Raw genomic sequence first — 27,123 nt, 5'->3', positions numbered from 1 at the left:
AACCAAATCTGTGTGTAGTCTTATATCTTCCTGTAGGTTACTGAAAGTCATGTCTGGAGGTTGCATTGCTTTTTGCTGAACAACTGCAGAACTTACCCAGTTAGTGTTTCTTCCTCACTTTTTGTGGCTGATTTTTTTCAGGTGCTCTATATTTCTTTTTTTTTTTTCCTAGCATCCAGGCAGTACACTCAATAGCCACTTACTGAAATGTACCCATAAACACAATAATCTACTGGCTTTCTCTGATGAATTTCTGTTTTCACACTGGGAGACCTAGAGTTAAGCTGTCACTCAATGTGCAGGCATCTTGGAAGTCCGTGCACTGACCAACACTGACCAATTTCAGGCCCAGCCCGGGTGAAATACAAAACATTTCACAAACTAAAATATACATAAATATAAGCAATAATCAAATAGTTCAAACTAATTACATAGAAAAAACTGTGTATATACATTCCAGTAAACAAGCACAGAGCAACATACAAGCAAGCAGACTGTAATGTACAATATATACATTATTCTCTAAAGTGGGTTAGTCTTCACTGAACCTTAGAGAGAGGAGAAGAGACTCTGTCTCTTCATATGAATCACTGCTGCAGTAGCCTAAACTCTAGAAGTAGATTACCATGGATAAAACTGACTGGAAAAAAAGGATAAGGGGGTCCAGGAGCCCCTGGAAAATGTTACTTCATCTGGTAAAAGAATGTAGTTTATAGTGCTTTGTTAAAGGGTGCACAGAGGACCAGGTAGCTGCTTCTAACCCTTTCCAAAAAAAAAAAAAATGAAGGCAAGTCCCTGGTAGAGTGAAAGTTACCAAACCTGGAATTGTTTAATTGTTTTGCGTGGTGGGTATAACAAAAAGTAATAGCCTGTTTTGACAACTGGTCTAAACTAATCTTCTTTTTTGGTACAAGGAACATCCTAGAGTAAAATTCTTCACCTAACTGAGGAGGAGGGACAGCTTCTATCATCCCCTGATCAAGCATAGGCTGAATGACAGGAAGGAAAAGAAGAGTTTGGTCTGGTCTGGTGGGTGAGGAAAAGAAGAGTTTGGTCTGGTCTGATGAGTGAGGAAGAAACCCACAAAAAGAGAGGGAGAGACTCCCATTACTATCTGTAACCATGATGGATTACACTCAAAACCAATCTGTTGCTAAAGACAGAAACAGAGGTCCAAACTTTCTGGAAGGATTAAAGGACTGCCAGGTGAAAGGGGGTTGGAAAATTTTCATATATCCATTCAGACTTATTAAACTGTCTTTGTTCAGAAGGGAGTCCTGGTTTGTTTTTGGAACCTCCCTGCCATTGTTTTTGTAAACATTTGCTTTCCAGAAGCTTGATGAAACTGTTTATTTTGATTTTTAAAGAAATTTGAGGAGGGAGTACTGAACCTCTTGCAAACTTAGAGAAGTGGGGCAAAAATCTGAGAGATCCCTTGAATCAGTTTTCCTCTCTATCACACTTTTTAAAGACCTCTGTAGCAGAGGGTCCATGAACTAGTTTTTGCCCAAGAGATTATTCAGAATCTCACCTTTGACATCCTCTGGGAGGTTTTGAGAATACAGCCAGGCAAATCTCATCATAACATTCCCAGTGGCAACAGCCAAATCAGAAGCATATTTTAAAAAGTAGGTAGTCACCTGAGATACGGAATACACCAAGTTGCACAAAGTAGATTTCTCCTCACAGGAGGAAACAGATGCCAAAATAGTTATACTCATAGTATCACAAGATGCAAGTATAAACTTCAATATATTAGTTTGACAGTTGAGAATTCTAAAAACAAGTGTTGCGGAAAACTACACATTTTCCTATGTTTATCTAAAGCCTTCCCATCTTTGTCAGAAGGAGAGAGATTAGTATAAATTGTATGTTTAGAAGGCTGGATTCACTAAAGCAATAGTTGCTGGGTCAAATCTGGGACGAATATATAAAAACAAAAAAATTCAGGCACTTTATTAAAAAGTCTATATGCTTTCTTGGGGGCAGTAGGCTGTCAGTATGGGAAATTGTAGGTAGTGACAAAAACATACTTCAAAGCAAACAGAACAGGAGGAATAGGAGTAGGTTCTGAAAATTCCAGTTATAACAAATCATAATACTTTCTGAGGGACTGAGAAACAGCATTGCTTTCCCACTGAAACAACCAATTAATTCTAAAAGTACTGTCAAAGCAAAATAATCCTTCAGAAGTACTGGCCAAAGCCGCAGTCTCCTCAGAATATCAATCAGAATTCTGTGGAGACAACACATATCTATGCTTTAAGAATAATTCTGATGTTCAAACTCTTGAATCTGTTCTGAAAATGAAGCATCCTTTTTTCTTTTACCAAAAACAAATGTACTGGAAGGGTCAAGAGCCAGCACTAAATCCTGAGCTAAGCCCAAATAATTACTCATTTCCAGGGTAAATGAGGCAAGAGAAGACATATATTTAAGTTTTTGTTTCTTTTTGACATGAGAATCTGAAGAAACAGACCCACTAGTGCCAGCAAATACTTCCCTCGGGATTGGCACAGCTTTCTGGCTAAGCAGAGAGGCATTCCATGCCTCTTTTTCCAGGACCAACAAGAGTGTCTCTCCCATCCTCACCAAGAGCACTCTAACAGTCACAGAGGATGTGTCTAACCTCTGAATAAAGGTTGCTGTAAAGACTACATCAGCCAGATCCAAGGAAAAGTAAGATGAACCAGATTTTCGCAGAGTCACTCACCTGCAGCTGAGGCATTTTTCAGCCTGCTGCGATTGCAAAGCCTGCTTAGAAATCTTTTTCTTTTTGTGGGTGGAAGAAAGTAGAACCAAAAAACTGGTAGGTTGATCCGTGGTAAAGCTGAAGAATGTGCCTGATTCCTGGGGAAGCCTGGCAGCAATAATCGATAAAACAAGTAATTTCTAAAACGTAACCTTTTCCCTGTTAAAACACAGTAAAAAAAACACTTTAAATGCTAACCCTAGCCCCCAAAAGTAAAATAACACAAATTTTACCACAGAAAAAATAGTTTAAAGTTAGTTTTAACAACTTTTTACCACAAAAGTAATGCTCCCATTTAAAAGTGTTCAAAAGCCATATAACAGTCATTAAAAAACACTTTCATCTACCTTAAATAAATAAGTTTTACAGAAAAAAGAAGTTACCATAACGTTCCATCTGTGTTGTCGATCTTCATCTATTCTTGACTTGTGAATTTCAGTTCTGATCCTCAGAACCAATCCGGCTATTATAAAGCTCGCATCAGCCAAAAAAATCTCTTGAGCTGCTAGTCTACCCACAATGCTCCTCTCCACATTACCTCAGGTTGAGTTTGCTATTATGCAGAAAAAAGGGTTCTATAATATAAGACAGAAACCTTGCCCATGGTATTCCTAACAATAAGAACCCAGGACAGGATGTCACTCCACCAGAAGTCTAAGGGAGGGGGGCAGGTGGGAGGGATGCAAGAACAGATGATGACTGACAACACAGATGGAACATTATGGTAAGACATAACTTCTTTATCTGATGTTGTCAATCTTCTACATGTGGGACAAAGTCCCCAGCTACCTTAGATCCTGGGTGGCCTCAAGGAAGAATATTCCTGAGAACCATAGAACCAAAAGATGCTCACCCCAGGAGACCATATCCAATTTGTAATGAGTAATAAAGGTATGTGGGTTAGCCCACATTGCGGCTGCGCAAATTTCCGACATGGAGGTTATGAATGAAAAACAGCCGATGTCATCACAGATCTAGTAGAATGTGCCTTGACTGGCAAAGGAAGATTCATGTTAAGTTTCTTGTAAATGAAAGAGATGCAATTTCTTAACCAATTGGATAGAATCACCTTGGATATTGATTTGCCCAAAGTTGCACTTGCAAAGGACACAAATAATTGGTCTGACCATCAAAATTATTTAGTTCTATTCAAGGTAGAAATGTAATTGCCTATGTACATCCAGACGGTGCAGGCAGTACTCACCTTTATTTGAAAAATTTGGAAAGAGTACAGGCAAGTCTACAGATTGGTTAATATTGGTCTCTGATATCACTTTAGGAAGGAAAGTAGAGTTCATTCTGAGTGATACTCTGTCTTTGTGGAAAACAAAGAATGGAGCTTTGCAGCATAAAGCCTGTAATTCGCAGACTTGCCTCACTGAAGTGACAGCTATAACGAACAATGTCTTCCAAGAAAGGAATTTTAAATCACAAGTCACTGCGGGTTCAAACTGAGGTGAAATAAGTGACTGTAACAGAAGAGTTAGATCCCACAGCGGAAGAGGGTCTTTGAAAGGGGGCTTCAAGCGGATTGTACCTTTTAGAAAAAACTTACAAATATATGTAAGAAATTAAGGGTTGATCCCTGATACCATTATGGAAATTTGAAATAGCTGCTAGGATAACTTTGATAGTACAAGCAGAAGTTCCTTTATTAGAAACTCCAGAATTTTTTCTACTAGGGCTGAAAAGGGGTCTAGACCATTGTCAGAGACCCAAATAGAAAATCTCTTCCATTTACAAAGGTAGAGACTCCTGGTGGATGGGTTGTGGGATGCCATCAAAATGTGTCGCACAAAGGAAGGAATATCATTATGTCTGGTGACTACTGGAATTGGAGAAACCAAGCCATCATCTTGAGAGACTGAAGATTGGGATGTACTAGTCACTGGGGGTGGGACAAGAGATCCAGAACTGGGTCCAGAATCCAAGGGCAGTGTAGTAGATGAGGCAAGAGGAAGGGAAACCATGTCTGTTGAGGCCAGTAGGGAGCAATGAGGATCACTTTGCTTCTCGACAGAGCTGCTTTCATGAGAAAAAGAGGGATCAGAGGGAAGGGAGGAAATGCATAAAGAAGACCAGGGGGCCAGTTGTGGAGAAGAGTGTCCCTGGGGGACTTCTCTTGAGGGGGAATTAGGGCAAAGTAACTTCAGCACTTGTTCAGGGGTGAGGCAAACAGGTCACAGCAAAGCTGGCCCCAGCAAAGAAAGATCTCCTTCACTACTCTGGGGTTCAGAGACCACCCATGAGGCATGAGGATGCACCAGTTTGTCTGCAATCTCACTGGAACTTCCCGGGATGTGCATTGCTATCAGAAAGCAATTGGAAGCTACAACCCATTGCCACACTCGAAGGGCTTCTCAACATAGTGGGTAGGACTTGGTTGCCCACTATTTGATGATGTACCAGACTACCAACATATTGTCCGACTGCATATCTATTGTCCCTTGAGGTAAGGCAGAGTGAACTGCTTGCAACACCAGAAGCACTGCTCTTAACTCCAGAACACTGATATGCAAATTGGCCTCGGAGGGGGACCAAGTGCCTTGGACTGCCTTCCTGAGATAATGCCCCTCCCACCCCATCTGGGAAGCATCCATGGTCACTATGGCCTTGGGCTGTGGGGTAACAAAGAGGAGGCCTAGAAGAATCTCCTCTGAGTGCATCCACCAGGAGAGGTCGTTCTTGCATCAACTGGGTATGAAAAACAAATGGTTCGAGGGGTGAGTTAGAATAGTCCATTGGTTTGAAAGTAACCACAAGAGAAGTCTCATGTGAAATGTTGTCAATGGAACCAATGTGATCACTGCCACCATGGACCCCATTGCCTGCAGAATCAGATAGGTACAAATTTGTTTGAGTGAAGAAGATGGAGGACCTGAGACAGAATTTTCTGTAGCCTATGTAGTGGAAGCGATGCTATGCAAGAGACAGTGTTGAGGCAAGGTCCAATAAATTCCATGTCCTGAAAAGGGGTTAGTTGGGACATTGCAGGATTGACAATTATGCTTAACTGAAGGACTAGTTTCAGAATGTAGTCCATAGTTTGAAGAAGTAGATGCCTGGTGGGAGCTGTCAGGAGCCAGTCATCTAAGTAAGGAAACACCCGGAATCTGAGCAGCATCAGATGTGCTGTGACTGCTGCCATACATTTGGTGAACACCCTGGGGGCTATGGTGAGACCAAAGGGCAGCACTCTGAATTGGAAAGGACTGGCTCCCATTCAGAAGTGGAGAAACTTTCTCTAACATTTGTCCACCTTTATGTGGTAATACACATCTTGAAAGTCGATAGAACACATCCAATTGTCTTTCTCTAAGACAGGGAGAATTGACTGAACCATGACCATCTGGAATTTTGCTTGTTGGATAAATTTGTTCAGAATACTGAGATCCAAAACTGGCCCCCAGCCCCCTTTTTCTTTGGGACTAAAAAGAATCTTGAGTAAAAAACAATACCTAGTTGGTCCAGTGGGACCTCTTGGATGACTTTTTTTCTAGCAGCTTTTGTATTTCTTAGGTTCATAGGTTCATACTAGGCTATCTGCCCTAGGGCATTTATAAGCCTAGCCAGAATGTGTGTGGCTTTCGCCACCCATTTTAAATTTATTTTGCTATGCCCTTTTTTGAGGTTAGTATACTGTGCCTCTGTCTAACAGTGACACAGAAGTGATACCCGGGGTAAACCTACGATCTCCCATCCACTCATCAAGATTCTTCTTGAAGAGAGTCAATGAGGGACTCTGCCTAACCTGAACTGGGATTTTATTCCAGAGTGAAGGGAGCCTCTGGGTTATGAATCTGTCCCTCCAGCACGTCCTATTTATTTCAGTGCTGAGGTTCAAGTCTCTCGAGCGTGTAGCTCGATGGGATTTGGATTTTCTGAGGTGCAGCATGTCCATTAATTCTGGGTTGAACATGGCTTTATATGTCAGGCACAGATCGCATCTGAACAGGCGGTATGCCACTGTGTAGAGCTGGAGTTTCTTTAACCGGGCAGCATATGGCATCTGTTTGAGCCCTTTGATCCTCTTGGTGAGGTACTTTTGGGGTCTTTCCAGTTGCTGCAGGTGTCTGGTAAGGTACATCCCAAAAGGGGCATTGTACTCAATTATGGGCCTGATGAGGGATGAGTAAAGAGGCACGATGACCTCCCCTGATCTAGATGTGAATCCCTTCATGATTAGGTGGGCTATATAAAATGTTTTTCTAACCACTTTGGCCACGTGGTTGTCAAATGAGAGATTGCTATCAACTTGGGTCCCCAGGTCCCTAATTACTTCTTCTGTACTTAATGGATTACCACCTATGTGGTAATTTGTGGGCACTTTGTTTTTGCCAAAGGGAAGACTATACACTTTTTGGCATTTAGCTTGAGGCCATGGCTCTGGCACCAGTTGTCTGTTTCTATGAGGCCCTTTTGGAGGATGCTTGTGTCGGCTGGAGAGTCGATTATGGCCCAGTTTGCAGTCATCTGCGAACTTGGTCAGCCACAGTCCTTCCGTGTTGGCCTGTACCTCCGAGAAATATATATCGAACAAGAGAGGTCCCAGGACTGAGCCTTGTGGGACACCACTTGTAACTGATTTGGAGTCTGACATGGCTCCAGCAATTCTAACCATGTGGGTTCTGTCCTTGAGCCAGTTTGCAATCCATCTAGTGACATAGGGGTTTATATTTAAGCTGGTGAGCTTATCTATAATGCCCGAGTGGGGTATTGTATCGAAGGCTTTTGCAAGGTCCAGGTAGGCTGTGTGGACCACCTTCCCCTCGTCAATGGCCTTGGTGACTGTTTCAAAGAAATCAACCAGGTTTAAGAGGCAGGATCTGCCCTTAACAAAGCCAAACTGGGTAGGATCCAGTGTCTGTAGGTCCCCAATATCTTTATTTATGAGGTCTATGATGATCTTTTCCATAGCTTTGTAGACCAAGCTAATCAGGCTTATGGGGCGATAGTTTCCAGGATCCGTTGAGGCACCACCTTTATGGAGAGGGACCACTATTGCTGTACGCCACTCTTTGGGCACATATCCTGTAGTAAGGCTGAGATTGAACAGTAGTTTTATGTTTGGGTTTAGCTCTTCTTGGAGTTCATGTAGGACGCAGCCCGGGACACCGTCTGGTCCCATTGATGCTGTGTTTTTTGCTTTGGAGAGGGCGGCTCTTACCTGAGCATCTGAAATGTCAGGGGGGCAGCACTCTGCTGGGATAGATATTTGCCCTTTTGGTGGGGAGGGGGGGGGAGAAGTTTGCACTGAACCTGTCAGTGTCTGTGGGTTCAGTGTATTTTTTGTCATTTTGGACTAATTCTGAGCATATCTGGGAATTACCACCCAGGTTCCTAACATAACTAAAGAAAGCCTTGTGATTATCCTTAGTGTCCTGTGCAATTTTTCTCTCGAAGCTGGCCTTAGACAATTTTATGAGTGCCCGTAGTTTTTTGCTAATACTGATCAGTGATGCCTTCCCTTTTTGGGATTTTGCTCTATCATTTAGTAGCTTCCTCCTTCTATTGTATAGTTTGTTTATGGCTGGGGTCCACCAGACAGGACGCCTGCCTTTGGAGGATTGGGTCTTGGTTTTATTTGGGATCGCATGATCCATGCATTCCTGAAGGTGTTCATAGAATGCGTTTATAAAGGATTCTGCGGTCTGGGCCATATTTTCCACAGGCCCGGGGGCTTTGAAGGATTCCACCTCAATTTTGAGGAGTGTGAAATTTGCTTTAGAGAAGTTTTTCACTGTGGTTTTCTGGGCAGGGGGTGGGGTCGGGATGTGAATATCCAGTGAGATTAGTTTATGGTCTGATCTTACCAGTGAGGGATACACTTCTGGTCTGGAGCATAGAGTCCCCATGTTGGTGATGATCAGGTCCAGTATGTTTACCCCTCTTGTGGGAGTGGTAACAAGTTGTTCCATAGCATTTGAGTTTATAAATTCTAGGACCCTTTGGGCTAGGGTGCCGCTTGAACTCTTTGACTGGGTGGAACATTGGGGAGTCTTGCTGGGGATCTTGGGTAAAGGGTGAAGGGAATTAGATAACCTCTGGAAATGATCTTTAGCACCTGAGCATCGGTGGTTATGTGTCACCAGGCATTTGGATGCAAGGAAAATCTTCTCCCAACTGCTTCCAGAGGTAAGCAATCAGGCCCCCATTCAGGAGTGCTGATAGCATTGACCACAGAACAAATCCCTGGAACTCTGATTCTGCAGACCACCCCTGCATCTGGGATGGCATCTTCCACTATAACTCCCCCCTCTGCCTTGAGGGGAATCTGAGCCACATGTGTCCTGGAAAGGCTTCTGGGATTTCTTGAACCACATTTTACCACTCTTTTGATTCCTGGAATAGGATCATTGAGGAGTGGAGAAATGTACACCCACAGCAGACTAAGTCTTTCCATCCTTTTCACACCTGGACAGAGTTTCCTTTACTTTGGGACCAAGCAAGCAGGACCCATCAAAGGAAGCATTGACAAAGGAAGACTTGAATGGTTCCACAAACTCACACAGGTGCATCCAAGTGTGTCTCTGAATTGCAACACCTGAAGCTGCTGACATGATCCTCATGGACGAGTTCGAAATAGACTCTAGGGTAGCTAGTTGGGAGGCCACTTTTTCCTAGACCATCTCAGCCACAGCTCCTGCCAGGGCATCTGACAGCTCCTTGATCAGATCCCTTTGGAGCCTTGTGAAATGTGCCAGAAAGTTCAAGGACCTGACAGAGAAGGTTGATGATGCACAGACCTGCTTCCCAAATCTGTCCATTGCCCTGGACTCCTGGTTTGGGGGATGGACAGTAGAACGTTCCTCAGCTAGTTCTTTTTTGTGGCAGCCACTACCACCATGGCATCTACTACCAAGCCCTTACCCCAATATGGTTGGTCTTCTGGAACCGTAAGGATTTTGTCAGGTCTTCAGGGAACTGGTTCTACAGCATCAGGAGCCTTCCAAGCCTGCTGAGCAATTAGTTTAATCAAATCATCAGCGGGCCAGGTCACCCAGGAGGTAGATGGGTTAGCACCAAAGGCCTGCAAGTACACAGATTCCTCTAAAGATGGGTTTTTGGACTTACAATCACCCCTGTGTTTTAGGATCTCCAGAATGTCTCCAAAGGAGAAGTCTTCCAGGTGTGACTGTGGGGAACCCTCCCTTTCATCAAAATCAGTGTCCTCTATGATGGATTCTTCAGGAGAATCAAGGTGTTTCCTCTTACACAATCTCTTCCAAGGGGGTTCTTCAGTGGAGACATCTGAGGACAACTTGGAAGAGAGAGTGCCTTTAGAAGGCAAGTCTTGCAACCATGCTATACGCTGTCCAGAGGTAGAGGTTGGTGGCTGAACTGAAGAACCTCAGGTCATAGGGGAAGACTGCAATAACCCAGAAGCCACCTGAGATGAAGCAGTGGCTAAAGCACTTTTAATAACTTGAAAGGCAAGACCCCCTGAGGAGGGATGAGGGCCTGGAACAGAGACAGACAAACTTGGATCCAGGGTCACACCCACCCCAAGAGCCCCACCTGACAGACCAGAACCAAGGAAGAGTCCTCCACCGATGCAGCCAAAAGGGACATGGTCGGCCCCATGGAAAAACTTGGAGCCAGCTCAAACCCCCTTGCCCAATGTTGAAGGCATGGTCCCAAGGACCCGATGGTGATGAAGGCACTGAGGGAGCCAAGGTTAGACTCTGCGCCGAAGACCGAAGTGTTGTCAGTGCCAAGGCTACCAGTACCTGGGAAGCTGAAGTCAAAAGCTCTGAAGCCTGTGTCAAGGTTAGAGGAGGAAAATATGTAGGGGTGGATGGGGAAAAACCCACTGCACCATAAGGGAGAGGGGCTTGAGAAGAGGATGGAAGACACCAGACTGCCAAGATCTGATCCACCAACCTAACAATATCGACCTCAGAAAGACTTCTGGTGGAGCACATGGATAAACCAGAAGGTGATTTGGGTCTCACCATGAATGGACTGGGGAGCTGACTATGGAATGGGTCCAAGGATGGAGAATAACTAGACCGAGGTTCTGTGGATAACACTAATTTTGGTACCATCTGCATCGAGGGTGAAATGGGCACCAAACTGGTCAGAGTGACCATTGGCACAGATATTGGAGCTGTGGTCAAGGACAGAGCCATAGTCGCTATATTAGGAATAATTGTTGTAGCCGATGTAGAAGGCACCGGTGAAGTTTTCAGTGTCAGAGATTTAGTCTGCTCTAAGACCCTCGCAACCTTAACTTTCAGTTCCGAAGATGAACCCTCGGAAGCGTACTTATGTTTCTTGATAACCAATGCCGATGGAGACATCAGCACAAAATGAGAGGACCTGGATCCAGAGGCGACTTGTAGGCCTTGGGCAAGGCTTCTTCAAAAGGGGCTTTAAGGAGCCCTTTGAGAATTAACTTATTTTTTCTTTCTGCCAGAGTTCAATTACTAAAACCCTGGCAGATGGAATATTCTCTACTCAAATGGGAAACTCCCAAACAATATGCACAAGATTCATGGTTATCTGAGTTTGGCATCTTTCTGCCACACTCTACACACTGCTTAAACCCCATAGTGGAGCTTTTTGGTTTCTCTGCCATGATCCTGACAAAACAAAACAGGAAGGCAGAAAAAAGAGAGAAAGACAGAAAGAAAGAAAATTAGATCTTCACTCACATGACAGGGAAAGAGGGAAAAATCTACTAACGATAGTAGACAGACTACCAACAGTAGAGAAAAAGGGAAAGACTACCAACAATGGTAGGGAGAATTTACCAACAATAAAAGGAAATTACAGAACACGCACAATGGGTAGACCAAGATTTCAAGGATAGGAAAGGTTTTAGCAGAAACATATAATAATAATATATAAAAATATACTTAGCTACAAGAGAGATGGCCAACACTTCTTGTCGTAAGCACGGCAAATGAGATCTGGGGTAATGTGGAGAGGGGCATTGTGGGTAGACTAGTAGCTCGAGAGATATTTTTTGGCTGACACAAGCTTTATAACTGCCGGATGGGTTCCGAGGATTGGAACAGAAACCCACAAGTCAAGAAAAGATGAAGACTGACAACATTAGATAATATGTTTTCTGTAATAAAAAGTAAATTTAAATTTTTTTTTTCAAGATGGGAACTCACTTGCTCAACAATGGAAACAATTTAGCTGGCCTTCAATTCTCAAAACCTGCACAGGAGCCTTCTCTTCTGCAGCAGGAAAATTTTAAAGGGCTTGGCATCCAAACCTGACCTTTTATTAGCTCAGATCCAGCTGACTAATGGTTTGGGTGCACAGTAGATACACTGAAGGCTTTGGAAGTTGGCCAACTGTTGTATCCTGTACAGTATGCAACTTGTTTTGCTTAAGCTACTGCAGCAGTGATCCTTATGAAGAACATCATTATCTAATTTAAATGTGGCACAGTGTGCATAAAGTATCAGATATGTGTCCTACCCTGCAATGTTGTATCATCCAAGAAATCTTGATGAGATTCTCTTATTTCTCCAGGTTTAGTATTTCGAAATTCACTCCTTAGAGAGATTTTCCACCATCTCCAGACAACCTAGTTGGGCAAATATGAAAATTTGTCATGCAATACTACACTTAAATTTCCCAGATCTTCAAAACATAAATTAGTCCACAATGGTTATGTTAAAAGAATCGCTACCATTATTCATACATGTTTATGGCCAGCATCATACTCAAACTGTGCTGTTAATTATAGCATTAATTTCAATGTCTTAATCACCGTAGAATTAACATTTAGATGACTGTAACTTACATATTCAAAAATAAGCTTTAAATAAAGCAAATTGGCAACACACATTATTTGATTGTACTGTCTTGATTCCTTTTTGGAATAATATTAATTACAGGCATTTTTGGAGATACATTTATTTTATCTAAATCATTAATTTTTTAATACCCCTATTCCCACTGTGTTAAAAGAACGAAATGTAACATATTGTGGACTGTACTGACCATCTCCAGAAAAGTGATCACACAAAAGTGGAAAAATGAATTTACTCCCTCATTTAAAGAATTTATAAGTTTAGCAACCGAAGTAACTCACCTAGAAATTATTACAAGCAGATAGAGAATGAACAGAATTACCTCTTGCCTCAATGTATGGACAAAATTTAAAGAACTGCTTGACAAGCAAAAATAAAAAAACATTCTGAAATTGAATAGACATGCAACAACAGAAATGACTAAAAGGTTGATGGACACTCTTATAAATAGTTATTTTCCTTGGTTCTGTATTTATAAGATTAGGTTGTTTTTTTCTTATTTTTAAATATGTATGCACATTTCTGATTACAAATTTTGTAGTGATTATGTTTTATGAAAATGTAATAAAAACATTTGCAAAACAAAATAAGCTTTAAAATGATTAGAGTAAAGTAAAAAATACAGTTTAACAAGAATGTTGTGCAGTGTTGTTATTATGGCATCTGACTGCAAAAGTCATTGTTTCTAAGTAGCCATGTTTAAGGCCATTTCCTCACTTCATCTCCAAACAGTCCTAAAAAGCTGTGATGCAAAATCACATTATGTTCTACTGTGTGTGTGTGTGTGTGTGTGTGTGTGTGTGTGTGTGTGTGTGTGTGTGTGTGTGTGTGTTTGACACCAAGCAAGACAAGAACAACTGCCATGATACAGTATATATGTGTATGTATTACATAAATTAAAGATGTATCACAATAAATTAAAGTTGTGTATTCACCATAACTATGCAACTGTGTTGCTCATTTTCATTCTTCCTCAACATATGAGTTATGGATCTGACATCGGATATGACTCTGCAGCATTCCACAGACTTGGATCCAACTCTCAAGCTCCTCCCTCTACCCATAATGCCCTAGTCTGCCCACAATACCTCAGATCAAGTTTGCTGCTAAAATATCTTAGAATATAAAAAGGGAAATAGAATAGTAGCAGAACCAGGGCTCAAACCTGGAACAGCAGGTTCCAAAAGTCCATCAGGTCACTAACAAATATGACAGGAAGGGGGAAGGTGGGATGGGAGTTCAGGAAAAATAAAAATGGATGACACAGATGTATAGTTATGGTGAGTACATAACTTTAATACCTGATGTTGTCCTTTTCATTCTTCCTAAACATATGGGACAGAGTTCCTGGCTACATGACTCTTGGGTAGCCCTCATGGAAGGATATTCCACAGAACTGCTGAACCAAAAGCAGCTCTGTTTCTGAAAAATATGACTAATTTGTTATGAGTAATGAAGGTATGAGCATTAGACCAGGTGGCTGCTGCATAAATATCATCAATGGAAGTTCTAAACCAGAATATAGATGAGGTGGCCATTGATCTAGTTGAATGAGCCTAATGTGGTTTTGGTAGGGAGAGACCTTACTGGGAATATATCAAGGAAATGTAATTAGTTATCCATTTGTCCAAGGTAACTTTAAAAATTGGAGATCCTAGCCTGCTTGACAAAAGAAAGAAACAACTGATCCATTTTTTGAAAACCTTTTTTCTATGTAAATAGAAACATAGTTGTATATGTACATCTAAAGGATGTAGCATGCATTCTCCCTTATTCGAAAATTTAGGAAAGAAGACTGGTGAATGAATGGCTTGATTTATATTCAATTCAGAGGTAACTCTGTCTTTGTGAAAAATAATGTATGGGGGTTTGGGTTAAAGAGCCTAGAGTTTAGAAATTCTTTTTGCAGATGTAATAGCAACTAAGAAGGCTGTTTTCCAAGACAGAAATTTTAAATCAGCTTTTGCTGAAGGTTCAAATGGTTGTTAAGTCAGTCCTTGAAGTACTTCTGTTAAATCTCAAGGATGTGATAGATATTTCACTGGAAGTCTGAACAAGAAGGTACCCTTTAGGAAGGCCCTGCACAACTCGGAAGAAGCCACGCAAGAAATCGTTTCCTGAGTGAAAATTTGATATGGCTATCAATTGTATTTTGATCGTGGAAAAACTAGCACCTTCCTTAAAAAGAGAAGCTAAAGACTCCAGCACTGAAGAAATGGTGCAGTAAAAATATCAATGTCATTTTCAGGGCCCAAACTTAGAATCTTTTCCATTTATTCTTGTAAATCTTCTTAGTGGATTCTTTCTGACAGGACAAAAGTATACAACAAACTGGAGAAGAAAGCCTGGGCTGTCTAGCTGTTAATGGAACTGGAGAAACCATGTAGTCAGATTGAGGCCTTAGATACTGGGATGTTTTACCCCAGAGGGATGTGACAGAAGGTCTAGGCTGGGGTCCAGTATCCAAGAGATGCTAAATGGGATCAATGAGGATAACCAAGCTCTTCAACAACTAGCTTTCTGTAAGAATTTTGGAATCAGAGGTATTGGGGGTTAAGCATGAAGAAAACCAGAGGGCCAAACGTTGACTAGAGCATGTTTTGGTGACTCCCCCTGAGGGGGGATCATGGCAAAGTACCTGCTGCAGTTGTTGTGGAGAGATGCAAAAAGATCACAGCAAGTTTGGCCCCATCAATGGAAAATATTTTTCACCACTGATTGATTGAGAAACCACTTGTGAGGTAACAGAATGGACCTGCTGAGTTTGTCCGCTAGTACTTTGGATTTTCCTGGAATGTGCATTGCCACTAGAAAGCAGTTGGAGGAGAATGCCCATTGCCACACTTTTATAGCTTCTCGACAGAGGAGGTAAGATCGAGTTCCCCCATGTTTGTTGATGTACCATAGCACAGACATGTTGTCAGTTTGAATCGCACAAATCTTCAGAGAGACAACATCTTGAAATGCCTGCAATGCTTGTAGGACTCTCTTATCTCTAGGACACTGATGTGGAAATTGGTCTCTTGGGGGGATCAATTGCCTTGGACTGTTCTTCCCAAGAAATGCCCCCACCCACCCCAGTTGGGAGGCATCCATGATCATTGTGGCCACCGGGGGAGACAGAATGAAAGGGTGACCTATGTAAATGTTATCTGACTGGATTCACCAATGAAAATGTTTTTTACATACCAGAGTAACTTTGACTGGAAAGGACAGAGGATGTTGAAGAATAGACCACTGTACAGCTAGAGTCCATTGTAGAACATGCATATGGTAACAAGCTAATGGGATTAAGACTATAGAAGCTGCCATGGAACCTAGAGCCTGAAGAAAAATTCTGGCTGGAGGAACAGAATGAGAAAGAATCTGGTGCACCTGGAACTTGATTGTATCTATATGATAAGGAGGTAGAGAAGCAATCCCACTTACAGTTTTAAATGAGCAACAATAAACTCCAGGGTCTGTACTGGTTGTAGTTTGGATTTGGAAATGTTGACTGCAATGGCCAGTGTTTGTAAAATTTGGAGCCAATTGCACCTGGACTATTCTAGAAGATACCTGGTCGGGGCAGTGAGGAGCCAGTCATCTAAGTATGGAAACACTCGGAGTCCTTGCAGTCTTAGATGAGCTGCCACCACTGCCATACATCTGCTAAACACCCTGGGGGCTTTGGTGAGTCCAAAATGCAGGGCTCTGAACTGACAGTGACTGGCTCACAGCCAAAAGAGCAAGTATCTTCAGGAGTTTTTGCTTATTTTGATGTGATGGTACATGTCCTGATGGTACAGAAAAAAAAAACATAAAGCTAAGAAAGTAAAGGAGGGAGGAGCTATGAAACTATACTGCAAGTTATTTAAAGATATTGAAAATTATAAAAATATTTTGAGAGGAAGCACTCATAAAACACCCAAACTATCTTTAACAGATTGTTCTGAGAGGGGATCTGCATGCATGCAAGATGGTGGCAAATGAGATCTGAGGTACTGTGGGCAGACTAAGCTATTATATGTAGAGGAAGGAGTTCAAGAGTTGGATTCAAAGTCTGCAGAATGCGGCTAATTTGGATCCGAGGTCAGATCCATAACCCATAACTTGAGGAAGCATGAAAAGGATAATTATGTTAAATTTTACAGTAAATATGTTCTTTCTAATCTTTATTATTTATTTGTTAACCCAGTAAATTCACTGGACATAAATTCCCATTTACAGAGATGACCAGGAAACACTGTCGGGATAAGTGACTAGCTCAGAGTCAAACATGCAAATGGAAGGTGATGGAACCAAACCCTAGAGTTTAGGAAGCAGCTGATTGCTGTACAGTTTAGCTTTACACAGAAAATCATCATGGCATTGGATTTCCGTCACTTCCAGTCATTCAGCTTTCAGGAATTCCAAGCATTTTACAGTATACATTATAAAATAATTCCACTTCATGGTACGTCAAACAATAAGTTTATATAGTGCAATGATACGGCAGTAAATGGCTATCAAATCATAAATATTTGCAATTTATTTTCACTCGCATCACTGTGTTATTTTGTCATCTTAGCTACCACAAAATGAAGCAGAAATAATTATTCATCACAAATATAAAGGATTACAATCAAGTCTAGAATCATATCCAAGTTGTTAACATGTTCAAGAAATGCATTCAAGAAATTCACCTCAAGAGAAAAGCTTAAGAGTGAATTTCCTGAATCCATTTCAAGAACACATACCTAATTGTTAAGAGACTCCATTATAATTCTTTATAATACATGGGGAGTTTAGCTTCACTGAAGCACTTCCAGTTTTTAAAAACATTCTGGAGGCATGAAATGCCTATGAATGTTTAAAGCTGTTGTTTGATCAGAGATACACAACTTCTGATTGATGTTAGTGCTTACATGAAAAGTCTAACAGATTTTAAATCTGTTGGTTGATTAGGTGTAGCTGAGGGCTGTTTGGCTGCACAGTGTGTTACTCCAGGTTTATGGTGCATTCCAGTAGTGCCTGGTCTCTGCACAACTGCACAAGGTTCACAGTTATAACACTGAGCTTCATATATAAGAACCTCACTATTACAGCCTTACTATAGAAAGGATATTATGCATGATCCTCACTATAGCAACATTATTTTTATCTCAGTTTTAGAGCAAAATTGACATACTCCATGTATTACACTGTTGTTACCTTTAAATAGGAAATAAGTATACATTCTGAACCATAAAGCTCAGTGGCAGATAAAGGCCATTTAGCCCATAATGTGTGCCCATTTCTCTATCTACTAGATGAGATGAAGTTGCTGAATAACCAACAGTTATATTTTTTGGCAATTACACTTTTCATAACAGTCTCCTCATGTCATCTCCTTATATACCCATAGCTGTCCCTCCTCCAAAGCCCATCACAGTGTACCACAGGGTTCAATCCTTCGGCCCTCTCCTCCTTGGCATCTACTTATTGGAGGTCAAAGCTAATGTTAAGGGTTTGTGACTGATGAAGTCTACTGATGACTGCAAACTTTGTGCCATCATGAATTCCCCAGAGAACACCAAGATCCTTGTATGAGGGCCTGTCCCAATCAAACAGCTGGTGTCAAAACCATGGACTAAAACTAAAAGCCAAGAAGTATATAATCATATCCCTGGGCAAGTATAACTCCCTTGTAACTATCAAACTGGCAAAACACCCCCCAAAATTGATCTACTTGTTAGGGATCTGGGAACCTATATTGACAATGAAATGTCCTTTGATCACCATGCATCCACTGTTGTAAGGAGGTCTTTTTTTCATTGCATGTCTTACATCTAAAGGTATTGCTTCCAGATCCAGGAATGTAATTGTTCTACTGTACTCAGTCCTCATTAGGTCAATCAAGGAGTATAATGTCCCTTTTCTTATGTACCTGTCCAAACAGTCATCACAACATGGAACAACCAAAAAACTTTTCAACTAAAAATAAAAAAAAAATCAAGGGCCTAAAACATAAAAACTATGCATACTATCTCACAGCTTTGTCTCTCTTCTCATGATAATACAGGCTATTGAGAGGTGATCTCTACCTTGCATACAGATCTTCAAAAGACCCAATTCTTTCAGTCCTTTTACACATTCGCAAGTCTAATAGTATAATAAAACACCCACTCAAGTGTTCTCAATCTCTTTTATAAACTAAACAGAACATGTCTCTGTGAAAGATGACATAAGGTTTGCCAACACAAAAGCTTGCAACTTAGATATTGTTCTTGCAGAGGTCAGAGCAATCAAACAAACTGTTTTCCATGTTAAGGACCTCAAGTTAGCCAGACAAGCTGGTTCAAACGAAATATGTGTTAGCTTCTCTAATACAAAATTAAGATCCCAAGGAGGAGCCACCAGTTTTCTGTGAAGTTTCTTCTGCAGCATCCCTTTCAAAAACATTTTATTTATTTATTGATTTATTTGTTTTTGTTGACTGGGACAGTCCATGTTCAGTGGAGGCCCAGGGAAAAAAGCTTCATCATAGTGCATTTATATTAACAAGTACATTTCAGACAGTTCTTAGAAAAACAACAGTTACATTTCTCATTTAAAAACAAACATAATTAAAAGACAGATATATAAAGTAAGGTATTTACATCGACAATTATAAGTCTACACAGTTCTTGTAGCTCTAAAATCTTGCAGGAAGTTAATGGATTAATACTGCAGAAGGGAAATATTGCTGTGAAGAAGTTTGGTGTTCTTACATTTCAGTAAAGAAAGGTTTGCAAGGAGTTCAAGATATGTAATGAAGTAAGTCAAAAATAGGCAGAAAGGAAGATTTTAGTATTGTATAGGTTTGTAGAGTTCAAGAGATACAGCCTCAAGAACACAGCCTCAGTGGGCCTTGATAACATCTCAGTTTGCCTCCTGAATAGTCTAAAATATGACTTCTCAGGACCCCTAGATTCATTATTTAATTATAGTCTTAAAACAGGCTTTGTGCCGAGTGAATGGAGGACTGCAACAGTCATCTCCCTTCATAAGTCCCATTAATCTGATTAGTCCCTCCAACATGTTCTATTTATGTTATGAGCAAGGTTTAAGTCTCTGGATCAAGTAGCTCTGATATGATTTGTTTTGTGGATATGCAAAAGGTCTATCAGAGCGGGATGCTGGGATGCCTTGTATGCAAGACATAGATCACCCCTCATGAGACACACAAATACTGTAAAAGCAGAGAAACACTAGTTCTGAATGGATGCTGGTTGTTTTGGTGGCACCAACTAGAAAACTTTTTTTCATTTGTTTATACGTGATTTTCTAGTACCAGGCTTTCTTGACTCCATTAGTACCTGCTGCACGTTCTCAAAAAACAGGTATCATCCAGTCAGTCATTTGTAGTTGTTGTGGGGTCAAGATATATCAAGCACCCCTGTTCTTGAAGTAAATCCAATCTGTGAGAAAGCTTGTGGTAACTGCCCCTGGCCAATTCCAAAAGAAGGGAGAACTGCTGTTGCCTGGGCCAGATGGGAGTCACCACAATGATCTTTGAAGAATCTGAGATAAACTGTTGCTTGGACCAGAAGGGAGCCATCACAGTGATCTTTAGGGAATTATTCTGCATCCTAAGAAGTACCTTGGATGAAGAAACAAAAACTAAAATTAAACTAAGAAACAACACCTGGGCCAGGTGGCATGTTACCAAGTAAGATACCAGCAGCTAAGGAACCAGACCAAAAAATCTGTCATTCTAGACAAAAAAAATCACTACACCCTCCTACAACAAAAATATCAGCTAAAACCTCAAATGTTCTGGGCTGATATTAACAATCTTCTACACCCAGGCTGTTCCGCCACTGCTACCCCATCAGCTGCCCTTGATAAATCCCCTGTGGAAATTACAAACAGCTTCAACTCCTTCTTTACTGAAACTATCCAGTCTCTAGCTACCCATCTCACTCCACCAGACACAAACACCAGCTCTGGCACATCTAGCCCTGATCCACCCAGCACCCAACCCACTTTTACCTTTCAAACCGTACCTACCAACCTGATCCGGACCTTACTCAAAAAGCTAAAACCTACTACACTAGCTGCCGATCACCTCCCAGCTGAACATCTTCAAAAAGCAGCTGATGTCATAGCACTTTCCATTTCTATTCTGATCAACAGATCCATCTCAGAAGGATCCATCCTAGCAATATGGAAAATATAAAGAAGTTATGTACTTACCATAACGTTCCATGTTTGTAGTCCATCTCGCCTAGATTCTTGCTGGATAGGTTCAGAGCCAATTCTCAGCTCCGACTTGGCAGATAATAAAGCTCGAGAGCTTTTACTGGCTTGAGGCTAACCACTATCCCATGGTGCCTCATGGCAATTCAAACAAACCAAAAGCCATGCAAGGTAGACAGAGTGCACGGATTGTACCAATTTAGTCCATACTGTGAAAAAGTAATCCAGCACAATGAGAAGGTAAAAATAAATAAAGGCTTTATTGTGGCAACTCCAAGTAGAATAGCAAGCAAACCAGTTTCGGCTGAAAATTCAAGCCTTCCTCAGTGCAACAAAATATTCCATTAGAGCACATCTTAGTGTCTGCTTTTATATCAATATATTTAAAGAGATACACCTGAAATAGATAAATTATTGTTAAACAGAACCACCAAGTCAAAATCAAACTTAATTCATTAAGGCCAGGTCTAAATAAAGCCCCTAGCCTGATAATCCAAGAGGATTCCTTATTATTTAATATGTCGTGCCAACCTGCTTTGGAAGTTCTGTGCATTTGAATTTTGTCTATTATGATGAAATTAAATTTAGCAGTTGTGTGTGTGGTGGTATGCTTATAAAGGGCATTGGAAATCCTTTTATTTCTGATCTCACTTAAATGTTCGCTTATGCGGTGTCTGAAGGGTCTTGACGTCTGTCCAACATAAAAAGATGAACAAGTACAGGTAGCTAAATAGATTATCCAGTCACTACTGCAATTACCAAAAACTCTAACCTGATATACTTTAGAAGTATTGCAGCTAGTAAATTCTTTGGTTTTGAAAAATGTGTGTACATGTGTTACAGTGACCACAAGGGACACAACCAACTAGTGTATCACCAAATAATGTTTTCTGCATAGGTACAGATGGATTGTAATGTTTATAATGAGTGAAATATGAGTTAATGGTTCTGCCTCTTCGGTAAGAAAATAAACATGTCTTGAAGTACCCCATTCAAGTGTTCATGTGCAAGTAGAATGTCCCAATGATTGTTAATAATATCTCTGAATCTTGGAGTGTTACTACCAAATGTTGTCACTAGTCTAACTGGTTGTGATTCCTGTGTCTTATGTTGACTAGATCGGTTTTGGTATTCCAAAAGTTGGGATCTCTCAGTTTGTTTTACCTGGGTTACAGCTTGGGAAATGTGATCTTTACTATAGCCTCTAGTTACCAGTCTATTTGTTAAATCTTGTTGACACTCTTGGCGAGTTTGTTCAGAAGAGCATATACGTTTGATACGTAAATATTGGGACTTGGGGATGTTGTTGATAATGTGGCATGGATGATGACTAGAAGCATGAAGTAAAGTGTTGTATTTTGGAAATTTTCTATGTACCCGGGTTTCCAACGTATGATCTACTTGTCGAGTAACAACTACATCCAAAAAATGATTTGTTGATATTCAATGCTTAGTGTAAACAGAATATCCCATCTGTTATTATTGAGATATCTAACAAATTCATGTACATATGTTACATCTCCCTGCCACACCATCCAACAATCATCCAGATAACGTCTCCAAATGTCTAACTCATCTAAAAAGGAATTGTTACTGGTGTCATAAATTAACTGCTCCTCAAAAAACCCCATAAATAGGTCAGCATAAATGGGAGCAAAGGATGCTCCCATAGCTGTACCTCTGACCTGCCAATAAGACTTACCATAAAAATAGAAAATATTTTTTGTTAAACGATTCGACTTTTGGAATTAATTTGAAGGTGAGACTGTGACTACAAGCTAGATACTTAGTGTGCAGGACTGGGCCTCAAAGCCGGCAACTGTGTTAACTTCTCCTGTGTTCGTTGCATTATCTGGTGCTCAAATTTTCTAAATTGGGTAGAGTGGCCAATTTTCAACATCAGTTTTGCACTATTTTTATTTCTGAACTTACAGCTTCTATATGGACAGTTATATATATATATATATATATATATATATATATATATATACTACTAGATGTTTTTTGTTGATGTAATATCATTTGAACTTTTGGCATTATTGGAAATATATTTTTAGTATAACTGGTTGGACTTGATCTTTTACTAGACATTTATTCTTTATGTACAAGTTTATGGGACAGGGTCGCTAACGGTTTGAAATGGTGAATCTTGGAATGTGGATTATGGAAGGACGCCATTTTCGTAGCTAAACAGTGAACGCCAGAGACATTCAAACCATTCAAAGTCACGTCCATGGTTTTTTGATGGGATTTGGATTTCCTAGCTGTTATCTGAGATCTGTCTATTGATCGCTGGACACTTTGGATATCTATACTCTTTAATTGTGCATTAATATTTTTCATCGTTCTAATATTCGACATTTATATGCTGTATGGCTGCTTTGACTATGTTTTAATAGAGTGTTTTTTATATATATATATATATATATATATATATATATATATATATATATATATATAGCCACACATCCATACATTAGTTGTATAGGACAAGTGTTATTCGCAGTTTATACTATATACATATCTGGGTGAGGGATTTATGGTTTGAGAATGTATTTACAGACAGAAACTGATCCAGATATTACGCACTTTTGATATACTACTTTCCAAGTCTTGGTGACTTCATTGGTGTACTGCAATACAATATGTTATAACAAAAATTTTTACTTGGGGACTAAAACATGAGCTCTGCATAAAGTGTTGATTTATTATTTGAGCTTTGAATCTTGAGTTTACCAATTGCTAGCTGCTAACTATACAATTGTGGACTCTATTGGTTGCTCACAGGTCTTAACTTTGGGGAACTTTCAGTTTTCTATGATTAACTTTTGCTATTTAAGCAGGCAACAGAGATATAACTGGCCATCCTCCGTATAATATACCAAAGAGCTGTTCTTGTTACACCAAGTTTAGTGGTTTGTAGGAATATTAACGTTACATGTGGCTAAGACGAAGGTCGGCTACAATTTTGATCTTTCTAAATAAATATATATGAACACCAATGTGATATGTGGCTAAGACGAAGGTCGGCCACAATTTTGATTTTTTCAAACAATTTTGAGTTATTCATTATTACCTATTTGGAATTCATATTTGGTCAGTAAGGCCTGCTTCTTTTTCCAAGACATATATGATTAGTATTTGGCCAGATAAAGTTTCTCCTTTTCTCTCTATATATATATGTGACTAGTGACTGAGACGAAGGTCGGCCACCAATTTGATTACTTATAGTCCTTTTTCAGACTTTAAATTTTTGTTTATAGGGTATGTTTTCCCTTTTTGTAGGGTTGTTATGAGCAGCACTTGGTCATCTCAATAGTTCTTTATATTATTATTAATATATTTATCTATATTAGTTTGACGAGCTCTAGTTTGTGACCCAATTAAAACATTTGTATTAAGCCAATATATTACACATATATTATACATATACATTTGGTAAAAAAAATATCATTCTCATATTTTTATATATATATGTGTATTTACATATATATTGGCATAAGAATAGTATTGCCTTACTGTGTTGCATTACTTGGTATCATGGATCTCACCGGGATTTTACAAGGCCTTTCTGCCGACAAAGACAATTTGGATGTTTTTGGCTTACAGCCACCCAATTCTAGTGGTTTCACTACTGATACGGTGGATGCTAAACATCTTTGTGGTGTATTATTTCAGAAATTGACTAAGAATATGAGAACATTAAGGGCCAACATTTGGCACCTTAAACTGTTTAAAGTTTATAAACTCAAAAACATAACACTACAAGGTTTAAGAATTAGAATTCAACCACTGGTGGGTTTAATTGATGACCAGCTGTCAACAGATTGGGCCCAAACACAACACCAAGCATCTATGCTGTTTGTGGATACACTAATTGCATATTATGAAAGGATGATAGAAACACAGACTATAGAAATTAATGCCAATTGTCAAGAAGCCAAAACTTATGAGCCTGAAAGTTTTTTCAATAACCATTTGACCAATTTGGCTAAGGACTTAGCCACATTAGAAGAACAACTCATTAAAAAGAAAACTCAGAAATTCCAAAGAGACATTGCTGACTATGAAAAAGGGAAACCTTTTGTCATCCAAAAAAGTGTCCGGTTTTCTGATCCCAGTTATAAACCTACCAGTAGAAGGAAGAGACCAAGATCTATACTTAGAAAAACAGTGCAATCACCAAGTGGTACTTCAGAGGATGAGTCCTCCTCTGCCACTGATTTTGATTGCCCTCCTAACCAAGATTCTCCAGTTGCCAAACGCAAACAACCTTCAGACCCTTTAGGCACAAAAAACGTAGAGGGGGGAGAAAACATAGAAAGAAACACACAGAACATACAACAATTGTTACAGAAAATTGTAACTCAATAGACAATGTACACAATATCTCCTCATACGAATTGTCAGATATACATAATAACGTACTAAACAAGTGTCTCAATTTTGTACCTACTTCTGTTGTACCTGAGTATGTTCTAGTTAATTAATTGAATAGTTTTTGTAGATTACTTAATCTCAAAATATTTTTTTCAGATACTGAAAACACTCAAAGATCTACTGGGTTTCAGTTTGGAAGATCTGAGTTCCAACCCCCCCCCCCCATGGATAAACATGTGGCTATATTTAAAGAATGTGTTCTTAAGGATTTGCACTTCTCTCAAGAGTATCAACTAATCAGACATAACCTGACAAAGCAAGAACATCAAGCATTAAATGAACTCAGTTCTAATCATAATATAGTAATTTTACCAGCTGACAAGGTTGATGGCATTGTAGTGATGGATTGGGAGATGTATCAGACTGAGGCGGACAAACAACTATCTGATGCCCGTTTCTATATACACATGATTGTTGAGCCCACGCCAAATTTTAAAAAACATATTGACTCCTTCTTAGATCTAGCTATGGAGGAAGGTATCATCAATCAACAAACATGCAAACAACTTAAGGTTTCAGACCCGATCCCTCAGTACTTATATCTACTCCCGAAGATACATAAAAATTCTACATGTCCACCAGGTAGACCTATTGTACCTGGCAAGGGTTCTTTACCCGAACCTCTGTCTGCCTTCCTGACTCAATACTTACAACTGCTATTGTCCATGGTTAGGTCCAGACTAAAAGATACCACAGAATTTTTGAATATTATTCGGGATACACAATTGGAATCTAACTGGTATCTTTGTACACTGGATGTCACCTCCCTTTACACAAGTATACCACATGGGGCTGGACTACAGGCCATTCAATACTGGCTAGAGAAATCTAAACTATACACTCCTGGTTTCAACAATTTTCTACTTACCATAACAGAACATGTTTTAACAAAAAATATTTTCTATTTTTATGGTAAGTCTTATTGGCAGGTCAGAGGTACAGCTATGGGAGCATCCTTTGCTCCCATTTATGCTAACCTATTTATGTTTTTTTTTTTGAGGAGCAGTTAATTTATGACACCAATAACAATTCCTTTTTAGATGAGTTAGACATTTGGAGACGTTATCTGGATGATTGTTGGATGGTGTGGCGGGGAGATGTAACATATGCACATGAATTTGTTAGATATCTCAATAACAACAGATGGGATATTCAGTTTACACTAAACATTGAATATCAACAAATCATTTTTTTTGGATGTAGTTGTTACTCGACAAGAAGATCATACGTTGGAAACCCGGGTATATAGAAAATTTCCAAAATACAACACTTTACTTCATGCTTCTAGTCATCATCCCCACCACATTATCAACAACATCCCCAAGTCCCAATATTTACGTATCAAATGTATATGCTCTTCTGAACAAACTCACCAAGAGTGTCAACAAGATTTAACAAACAGGCTGGTAACTAGAGGCTGTAGTAAAGATCACATTTCCCAAGCTGTAACCCAGGTAAAACAAACTGAGAGATCCCAACTTTTGGAATACCAAAACAGAACTAGTCAACATAAGACACAGGAATCACAACCAGTTAGACTAGTGACAACATTTGGTAGTAACACTCCAAGATTCAGAGATATTATTAACAATTGTTGGGACATTCTACTTGCACATGAACACTTGAATGGGGTACTTCAAGACAGAGGTTTATTTTCTTACCGCAGAGGCAGAACCATTAACTCATATTTCACTCATTATAAACATTACAATCCACCTGTACCTATGCAGAAAACATTATTTGGTGATACACTAGTTGGTTGTGTCCCTTGTGGTCACTGTAGCGCATGTACACACATTTTCAAAACCAAAGAATTTACTAGCTGCAATACTTCTAAAGTGTATCAGATTAGAGTTTTTGGTAATTGCAGTAGTGACTGGATAATCTATTTAGCTACCTGTACTTGTTCATCTTTTTATGTTGGACAGACGTCAAGACCCTTCAGACACCGCATAAGCGAACATTTAAGTGAGA

At 39.9% G+C, this 27,123-nt stretch overlaps 1 protein-coding gene across 1 annotated transcript in view; it reads right to left on the bottom strand.

The window, feature by feature from the left end:
* FBXO36 (F-box protein 36) overlaps positions 1-23,070 on the bottom strand; it is a 722,785-nt gene extending 699,715 nt beyond the window's left edge. Inside the window, exons 1-3 of the mRNA XM_044071974.1 lie at positions 22,926-23,070; positions 21,874-22,124; positions 12,191-12,299 (exon numbers count right to left, since the gene is read on the bottom strand). Of these exons, the coding sequence (XP_043927909.1) occupies positions 12,191-12,299; positions 21,874-22,124; positions 22,926-23,070 (505 nt within the window). The remainder of the gene's footprint in view (positions 1-12,190; positions 12,300-21,873; positions 22,125-22,925) is intronic.
* Positions 23,071-27,123: the final 4,053 nt, after the last annotated feature.

This window comes from Protopterus annectens, chromosome 5.part0 (genome assembly GCF_019279795.1).
Source record: "Protopterus annectens isolate FY-2018-M chromosome 5.part0, PAN1.0, whole genome shotgun sequence".
In the NCBI taxonomy this organism is placed as follows: domain Eukaryota; kingdom Metazoa; phylum Chordata; order Ceratodontiformes; family Protopteridae; genus Protopterus; species Protopterus annectens.
Note: the sequence above shows the minus strand (reverse complement) of the source record. Positions and strands in the feature narration are given on the sequence as shown.